Here is a 9,784-nt window from a genome sequence, read left to right as displayed (position 1 = left end):
AAGTGCTGGGATTACAGGCTTGAGCCACCGCGCCCGGCCAAATTTTTTCTTTTTTTAAGACAGGGTCTCATTCTGTTGCCCATGCTAGAGTACAGAGGCATGATCTCAACTCACTGCAACCTCTGCCTTCTGGGCTCAAGCGATCCTCCCATCTCAGCCCCTCAAGTAGCTGGAACTACAGGTGCCAGCCACCATGCCCGGCTAATATTTGTATTTTTTGTAGAGACGAGGTTTCACCATGTTGCCCAGGCTAGTCTCAAACTCCTGAGCTCGAGTGATTCACCCACCTCAGCCTCCCAAAGTACTGGGATTACAGGCATGAGCCATCCGCCTGGCCAGACAATGACTTAAATTTTGAAGCATTGCATTTCTTCTGACGTTGCATACCGATTCTAGGAATGAATTCTTTTGAGATAAACTCTGGTCAGGCATGGTGGCTTATGTTTGTAATCTTAGCACTTTGGGAAGCCAAGGTGGGAGGACTGCTTGAGGCCAGAAGTTTGATACCAGTGGCAACATAATTAGAACTTGTCTCTACAAAACATGAAAAAAACATGGTAGCACATGCCTGTAGTCCCATTACTCGGGAGACTGAGGCGGGAGGATCCCTTGAGCATGGGAGATCGAGGCTGCAGTGAGCCATGACTGTGTCACTGCACTCCAGCCTGGGTGACAGAACAAGACCCAGTCTCAAAACGAAACAGGCACAAAAATAAATGTACAAGGTTGTGGGTTATAGTATAGTTTGTCACAAAGCTTGTTGCAAAATTGGAAAAAAACTAAGTATTTATCAGTAGAGGAACACTGAATAAAGACTGAAAAAAGGTTTAACCCTGCTATGGAATACTATGCAGCTTTATCATTTTTTTGAGACAGAGTCTCTCTCTGTCGCCTAGGCTGGTGTGCAATGGCACAATCACAACTTACTGCAGCCCTGACCTTCTGGGCTCCAGCGATCCTCCCACCTGAGCCTCCCAAGTAGCAAATTTCACCTTTTTAAACCTGACTTTTCTAGATCACTTGACTTTACTCCGCAGTATTACTTTTCTTTTTTTTTTTTTTTTTAAATACAGAGTCTCTCTCTGTTGCACAGGCTGAAGTGCAGTGGTGCAATCTCAGCTCACTGCAACCTCCACCTCCCAGGTTCAAGCGATTCTCCTGCCTCAACCTCGTGAGTAGTTGGAATTATAGGTGCCCACCACCACGCCCAGCTAATTTTTGTATTTTTAGTAAAGATGGGGTTTTGATATGTTGGCCAGGCTGGCATAGTATTACTTTAGTAATTAAAAATAAGAATAAATTCTGGGACATCTAGCTATTTGTGGCAATGGCCCCAATACTCCTCATGTGGGAAGTGGATCCCCAGAGAGGCCTAGCTCTTTAATGCTAGAGTGAGAGACTCCTAGAGCCAGGAGATAGTAACACAGGGCTAGCAGCAGGGTTTTAACAGGTAGGGCCTTAGGTTAGCTGAGAATGGTCAGAGGGGTGGGTTTTAAGGAAGAATACGGGTGTTGTTACGGCCAGGCCAGGCTTGACTAAGGAAAATGCCATGAAGAAGCTAGTTTCTTGTTTGTTTGTTTGTTTTTTTGAGACAGAATCTCACTCGGTCACCCAGGCTAGAATGCAAGGCTCACCGCAACCTCTGCCTCCCCGGCTCAAGCGATTCTTGTGCGTCAGCCTCCCAAGTAGCTGGGATTACAGGTGCATGCCACCACGTTTGGCTAACTTTTGTATTTTTAGTGGAGGCTGGGTTTTGCCATGTTGGCCAGGCTGGTCTTGAACTCCTGACCTCAAGTGATCTGCCCGCCTCAGCTTCTCAAAGTGCTGGGATTACAGTTGTGAGTCATTGGTGCCTGGCTGAAGCTAGTTTCTTGAGCCTTCCTAACACTTCTCCCTCTTCTCCACCACCTCCCTTCCCTAGTTCTCCCCTCATCCCTGAACCCAGACCTACTCTCTGGGCACAGCCTGTGTCTCCCTCCTGCTGCATCTCCCACTCCCTGGGAGTAACTCTTGGCTGACTGCACCTGGGAAGTGCTATGCTATTTGGGGGCAGGTGGAGCCTTCTTGACACAGCTGGGCACCTTGGTTGGGCTACATCATATGATTGGGCTGGGGAGCTGTTGGGTGATACCATAGACAGTATGAGGGATACTGGGATCCATGTTGGATGTTTAATGCAACCAAGAATAAGGCTAGGGTTAGGCTCCATGACTCCCTGTGGCTTACCGGACCTACCAAAGCCTCTCTCAATTGGGCCCCAACCCACTCTTCTGCAGGGCTGAGTTACCCAGTAGGCATAGTAGGTGCAGTGCCCAGGGCCCATAGAAATGTTTTAGCTTCTTTTAAAACCGGAGTAAATAAAGAAAATACAATCAACCTGGATTACATTCATCTTTATACCAACATAGTCATAACATTAATTTTTTTTTGAATGGAGCAAGAGCCCCATGAAGGCGAAAGTGCCTAGGGCCCCTGAAATTCACAATGTAACTCTGATCTTCCAGCTTCTACACCCATCACTCCCTCACCCCAATGTCCTCTGGGTTTCTCAGACCCACTGGGGCCACATGTCCTCTGTGGCTTTGCTCCTGCCAGGCTGCTGCCTGTGACATCTCTGCTTATTGAGCCCTTCCCATCTGAGGCTCACTGCTGCCTGTGACATCTCTGCTTATTGAGCCCTTCCCATCTGAGGCTCACCGCAACCTCTGCCTCCCCGGCTCAAGCGATTCTTGTGCGTCAGCCTCCCAAGTAGCTGGGATTACAGGTGCATGCCACCACGTTTGGCTAACTTTTGTATTTTTAGTGGAGGCTGGGTTTTGCCATGTTGGCCAGGCTGGTCTTGAACTCCTGACCTCAAGTGATCTGCCCGAGGTCTTAGGTCAAACATTGCCATCTTTGTGAGGCCTTACCTGATTCCCTAAGTGGAAGGAATTGCTCCAACTCCTCCAGCACCTCTTGGAGCATCTCCAGGCTTGCCATGATTTGCTTACATTTAGCGTGTGAGTTCCACGGGGACAGGACCTCGTTTCATGTCTCACGTCTCCACGTGCTTGACACAATACACAGGCTAGATTTAGGTCCAGAGAATGTTTAGGGACACGAGACAGTGACTGTAACAGAACTTTTCAGTTGTATGTGGTTCTTCATAGCCCAAATCAACTAATTTGGCTAAGGGACAACACAGGTAAGAGGAACACAACGAGTTTCCTTGACCAATGCCAGAAAACCTTTATTTCCACTGAGGTCTCTCATCCAATTCTCTTCTTTCCGGGAACTTTTTCCCTTCCCTACTCCAGGTCATACCCTGGCCACTCTCTCCTCTCCTTTTGGCTGGCCTACCCAAGAATATCTCCCCTATAGGGTCCAGAAGGCTCTCAGGGATGTGGGAGGCCTCCTGCAGGGTTGAGTTGCATGGGAACAAGAGACAACTGTGGTCCCATAGCACCCTCATTTGGTGAAATCCTGCTACTGACAGTCCAAAGAAGCCTTCCCAGATGAAACTCTAGTCCTCTGCACAGCCATGCTCTTCTTCCAGCAAAAGAGCCATGTGCAGTCTGGTCTGCTCCCCATGGGGCCTTGATGTAGACCCAGCAGTGGATCAGCCTTCCAGACACGCTCAACTCTGCACACTCTTCCTCCTGCCTCAGGCTTTCCAGGACCCTCCCGTGCCTTATCAGAGTCCTTACCCTCAGGGCTACTGATACCTTGTTGGGTGACCTTGGACAGATTCACTTATCTGGACTGTTTCATAATATGAAAATGATAGGGTTGGGCTACATGATTTTCACGTTGTGCTTCCAGACCTTTAGAAGTTAGGGGCTGGAAGGCGTTGCCTGTCCCTCTCTTAATTTCCATGCTACTTTGTTTTTTTAATCTACGTTTTATATGGGGCTTAGAAAAAAGGGTTCTGGGACAAACTTGAGAATCACTGGCTCTAGGAGCTTTCTTTTAACACTAACATCCCAGGATTCCTAAGTGTGCTGTCTTCACAGTAGCTACCTGGCTCTGTTTTTCTTTTTTTTTGGAGATGGAGTTTTGCTCTTGTTGCCTAGGCTGGAGTGCAGTGGCGCGATCTTGGCTCACTGCAACCTCCGCCTCCCTGATTCAAGCAATTCTCCTGCCTTAGCCTCCCGAGTAACTGGGATTACAGGTGTGTGCCACCATGCCCGGCTAATTTTTATATTTTTAGTAGAGATGGGGTTTCACCATGTTGGCCAGGCTGGTCTCGAATTCCTGACCTCAGGTTATCCACCTGGCTCGGCCTCCCAGAGTGTTGAGATTATAGGCATGAGCCACTGCGCCTGGCCCTGGCTCTGTTTTCCTATGCTCTGTGGAGGCCAGCCAGCTAGAAATGATCAGAATGGAGGAAGAGGGAACAAGAAGGCTGGTGGCAAGTGGTCTAGTGTTCTTGTGGTGCAGTGGAAGGAGCCCTGGCTCAGCATTGAAGAACAAACCTCAGTCTTGGCTCCAGCCATATGCTAGCTATGGGACTACAGACAAGCCCCTTTACCTGTGTCTCAGTTTTCGTATCTGTAAAATGGGCACAGTGGTTTCTGTCCTTTCTCACAGGATTATTGTACAGATAAAGTAAGATAAAGGACACCTGTCAGGGAGATATCTGTAAATAGTTTACAGACTTTGGGTAATATTAGCAAGGGAGGGTCTCTCAGACCTCTGATCCATCTGTTAGAATATATATATATTTTGAGACGGAGTTTTGCTCTTGTTGCCCAGGCTGGGGTGAAATGGTGCGGTCTTGGCTCACAGCAACCTCTGCCTCCTGGGTTCAAGTGATTCTCCTGCCTCAGCCTCCCAAGTAGCTGGGACTGCAGGTGTGTGCCATCATGCCCAGCTAATTTTTGTACTTTTAGTAGAGATGGGGTTTCACCATGTAGTCCAGGCTGGTCTCAAACTTCTGACCTCAGGTGATCCACCTGCCTTGGCCTCCCAAAGTGCTAGGATTACAGGTGTGAGCCACTGTGCCCAGCCAGAAAATACCATTTCACTGGACTCTGCAGGTACTTTGGATGATCAAGGAATCAGGACATGGCTGTAGAAGTACTTTTATTTTCTTCTTCTTCTTCTTCTTCTGTAGAAGTACTTTTCTTTTCTTCTTCTTCTTCTTCTTCTTCTTCTTTTTTTTTTTGAGATAGAGTCTCACCTGTTGCCCAGGCTGGAGTGCAGTGACACAATCAAGGCTCACTGTAGCTTCAACCTCTGGGGCGCAAACAATCCTCCCACCCCAGCCTTCTGAGTAGCTGCAACTACAGGTGTAAGCCACCATGCCCAGCTATTTTTCTTTTTTGGTGAGGGGGCAGGGGCGGGCATAGAGATGGGATCCTCACTATGTTGCTCAGGCTGGTCTTGAACTCCTGGGCTCAAGCCATTTTCCCACCTTGTCTTCCCAAAGTGCTAGAATTTCAGGCATGAGCCACCGTGCCCAGCCTGAAGTACTTTTCTTGAGCTCAGCATTGCTGCCCTGAACCTTCCCCCAGCTACCTTCCCTACTTTGGAAGCCTCTGTTTCTAGAACAGGAAAACCCTAGGCTAAATATATGTCCTAATGGTTTCTTCCGTTGGTGTGAAGGAAAGAAAATGGGCCCAATGTTGTTGCAAGGAGTAGGAAGGTCCTGCCTTGCCACCCAGTGGGTTTAGAAATCCATCTTTACGGCCTCCCAAGAAGCTGGTGATCAGGTTCCCAGACATCAGCAATCCTGTTTCCTGAGGAGCTTGTGGGGGCTCTCTCCAGGGATGATCTGGGTCCTAGACAAAGAGCCACAACTGTTGGGGTCACTGGGATTACAGGGGCCATGGCTGGCTTTTGTCCTGGGATGTCAGGCAGGTACCAGATCCTGAGTTCCTGATGAGCTGATCCTAAAAGATGACAGAGCAAAGGGTCAATCTGGGCCACAAACCTCTAACAGTGCTACCGGGGACAATGCGATGGGGTACAATTGATAAAAGGCCAAGGGAACCCCATAAGGCACAAAGAAGACACTTTTCCATTCCTTTCCTGACCTCTCATGAGACACATTTCTGAGTTCCCATCTCTATCTGGTACCAAATCCCCATCCCCAGCTTCAGCCTGAGTGGATGAAATGGTGAAAGACAAGATCGTGGGCTGACAGAAAAATGCTTTCAGGGCCTCCCCCACCCCCAGATGGCCAGGCTCAGACCCAGGGCCACTGCTCCACCTCCAGTTTCCTGCCTTGGATTATGTTTAGGCTGCTCCCTTCCCTGCAGCCTCCAGGTTAGGTTCCTCTTTCCTAAGCTGGAGTGAAGTAGGGAGGATCACTCAGGTTGCTGACTTGAGCTCAGCATGGTGGCGGTTACATGGCATATCCTAGAGCAGTGTGGTATAATGGAAAGAGCCCGTGCTTTCAAGTCAGACCCATCTGGGGCTGAATCCCAGGCCTGACATTTACTAGTGGTGGGTCTTGGGCCAGTCACAGACATGATGGGCTTCCTCCAGCTCCAGCTCATCTGTAGAAACAGTGACTATTCCTGCTTAGAAAGAGCCTCTGAAAGATTAACTGGACCCAGGTATGTGAGTGCCTAGCTTTGAGCCTAGGACACAGAGGACAAGCAGGAACTATGAATGATTCTTCACCTTCTTCTAATTGGGTTCAGCCTAAAAATGCTTCAACCATGGCAGAGCTAGCCATGAACCATAACCTCTCACCCCATTTTTACATTAGTCATCACCAAATACCCTTTAAGCTCCAAGAACCCTGCCTGTTGCCACGCCCACACTCACCTACCTTCTACATTGCTCTACTCCACCCCATGGCGTTTCAGGAAGGAAATTAAGAAAATATAGATGGGCAGATGTGGCCTCAAGTTCTTTTTTTATTTTTTATTTTTCCCAAGATGGAGTCTCGCTCTGTCACCCAGGCTGGAGTGCAATGGCATGATCTCGGCTCACTGCAACCTCCGCCTCCTGGGTTCAGACAATTCTCCTGCCTCAGCCTCCTGAGTAGCTGGGATTACAGGCACTGGCCACCACGTCTAGCTAATTTTGTATTATTAGTAGAGATGGGGTTTCACCATGTTGGCTAGGTGGTCTCGGACTCCTGACCTTGTGATCTACCCGCCTTGGCCTCTCAAAGTGCTGAGATTACAGGAGTGAGCCACTGCACTCGGCCTCAAGTTCTTGATTTTGAGCTTTCTGGATACCAACTCACCTGGGTCAATTCCCATTCCTCGTCCTTGGGGACCTGGCTATTCTTGCCAGTGAAGTGGCAGCTCCCGAGGCCCAGGGCACCCTTGCTGACATGTAGACACAGCTGTTTTGCAATGTTGTGGCGAAGGTCCCTCTGAGTTGTGTACTCAAAGTACTGGAAATCAAGACAAGAGAAGCAGGGGGAGAGTTCGCCCCCAGCCTTCCAAAGCCACCTGCCCTGAGCTGTCAACCATGCATGGTCTCCTGGGGAAGAGAGTGAATGTGAGGCCATGCCAAGACTTTACTCATTTATGTGCTGCCTCCAGGATTGTTACCATATCAGGGTTATACTGGAATTATATATATATAAAATTCTTTTTTATGAGATGGGGTCTTTCTGTGTTGCCCAAGCTGGTCTCAAACTCCTGAGCTCAAGTGATCTTCCCACCTTGGCCTCCCAAAGTGTTGGGATTACAGGTGTGAGCCACTGTGCCCAACCAATATATTTTCTTTCTCTCTCACTTTTTTTTTTTTTTTTTTTGAGGCAGGGTCTTGCTCTGTTGCTTAGGCTAGAGTATAGCGGCATGATCACAGCTCACTGCAACCTTGAATTCCTTTGTTCAAGTGATCTTCCCACATCAGCTTCCTGAGTAGCTGAGACTGCAGGGGTGTGGCACCACACCTGGCTAATTTTTAAAAAATTTTTTATAGAGATGGGGTGTCTTGCTATGTTGCCCAGACAGGTCTCAAACTCTTAGGCTCAAGTGATCCACCTGCCTCACCCTCCCAAAGTGCTGGGATTACAGATGTGAGCTATTGTGCCTAATCACATTTCCTTTAAATTAGATTAAAATTAAATTTAACTTAGCCTCATTTTAAGTAACATCTGTGAAATCATGTGATATGCTTGTTCTATTTTTGCTAATAAATAACTATTAAAATAAAAAATGTTCTTCAGTGTACCACCAGAAATCATCTTGCAGGCCAGTGGTACAGGAAACTGCTCTAGAATGACTGTCTTCACCTGTATATGCCAGCGGGCTTGTTCAGCGGCCCACACCACTCCTTTCCCCACTCTGGCTCTGTTTTTAGTGCCTCTCTCTTACTAGTGCTGGGCACCTAGTTTTGGGGTCACTGCAAGGTGGTAGGATCAGAGTGGTAGCTTCTGGGCAGAAGATGCATTGAAGATAGAAGTTGAGTGTAGGTGATGGGATGTGCTCGAAAATTTTCCATCCTCACCCCTAAATATCCCCCAGCAGCTAGCCTTCTTCAGCAAGCCTCCTCTGATGAACAACCCTCCCTCCCATCCCCTTCTCACACCCAGCACCAATGCCTCGTTCTCTCTGGATGTCCCTTATTCAGACCTTGTGTGTGTTATGCCTTCTCCTCCGAGTGGAAGCTTCCTGAGGGCAGGGATCATATCTCCTCCCTCCCATTCCTCAGTAAAGGACTCTTTTTTTTTTTTTATTTTTTTATTTTTTTTGAGACGGAGTCTCGCTCTGTCCCCAGGCTGGAGTGCAGTGGCCGGATCTCAGCTCACTGCAAGCTCCGCCTCCCGGGTTTACGCCATTCTCTCACCTCAGCCTCCCAAGTAGCTGGGACTACAGGCGCCTGCCATCTCGCTCCGCTAATTTTTTTTTTTTTTTTTTTGTATTTTTTTAGTAGAGACGGGGTTTCACCGTGTTAGCCAGGATGGTCTCGATCTCCTGACCTCGTGATCCGCCCGTCTCAGCCTCCCAAAGTGCTGGGATTACAGGCTTGAGCCACCGCGCCCGGCCTAGTAAAGGACTCTTTAGGGTGGAGAAGGGGAGCTGGTGAGGAGAGGAAATGCTCCGGAGATGGGTGGGCTGCATACCTGGTTGCCGCCAAGGCCGTGGCAAGAGTACATGATGAGGGGCTTCCCCCCACGGTTGTTCTCACCCACATCCAGGCATTGGTTGGTGCCGAGGTTCTTGATCTGCAGAAGGGTGAGCAGAGAGGGGAAGCAGGATGACACAGTCAGGAGGTTCCTCCTGTGTGGTATGGGGCCCCACTGGAACAAATTCCAGTCAACTGCAACAAATTTGCATGGCTGGATTTCCCCTGTCATTTCTCTCCTCTGTGCATTAACCCACATGCCTGGAGCTAACAGCAAAGTGAGCTGCAGAGCCCCAGAGGCTGGAAAGGGCAGGACTGAACCCCTCTGTGGGGCAGGCAGGGAACCTCCCACACAGGCAGGTTGGTGTTCAAGACTTACGGCACCATAGAAGGTGGGCGTCAGGTCAGGAACAAACATCTCTGGGTAGACATTGTGCAGGTACCAGGAAAAGCTGTGACAGTGCAGTTGTTTCCTCAGCTGCAGTCGTTCCGAAATGTCACCGAAGGATTTCTGTCAACCAAGCCAGCCCCCTAAGGATCAGTTCCACCAGTTGTTTTTTTTTTTTTTTTTTCAAGAGGGAGTCTCGCCGGGCGCGATGGCTCAAGCCTGTAGTCCCAGCACTTTGGGAGGCCGAGACGGGCGGATCACGAGGTCAGGAGATTGAGACCATCCTGGCTAACCGGGTGAAACCCTGTCTCTACTAAAAAACACAAAAAAAAACAAAACAAAACAAAACAAAACTAGCCGGGCGAGGTGGCGGGCGCC

General features: G+C 49.0%; 1 protein-coding gene across 5 annotated transcripts in view; it reads right to left on the bottom strand.

The window, feature by feature from the left end:
* Positions 1–5,138: 5,138 nt before the first annotated feature.
* The window catches only part of GALNT6 (polypeptide N-acetylgalactosaminyltransferase 6), a 40,177-nt gene continuing 35,531 nt past the window's right edge, over positions 5,139–9,784 (bottom strand). For 4 of the 5 annotated variants that reach the window (XM_017861523.1, XM_017861527.1, XM_017861524.1 and 1 more), the window contains 4 exons: positions 9,398–9,529; positions 9,017–9,118; positions 7,184–7,336; positions 5,139–5,873 (listed from right to left, as the gene is read on the bottom strand). In XM_017861523.1, the coding sequence (XP_017717012.1) occupies positions 5,799–5,873; positions 7,184–7,336; positions 9,017–9,118; positions 9,398–9,529 (462 nt within the window). In that variant the 3' untranslated portion in view covers positions 5,139–5,798. The other variant, XM_017861528.1, reaches the window with a different exon arrangement.

The sequence above is a fragment of the Rhinopithecus bieti genome, unplaced genomic scaffold (genome assembly GCF_001698545.2).
Source record: "Rhinopithecus bieti isolate Rb0 unplaced genomic scaffold, ASM169854v2 scaffold_56806, whole genome shotgun sequence".
NCBI classification, from domain to species: domain Eukaryota; kingdom Metazoa; phylum Chordata; class Mammalia; order Primates; family Cercopithecidae; genus Rhinopithecus; species Rhinopithecus bieti.
This window is presented reverse-complemented; position numbering and strand designations above follow the sequence as displayed.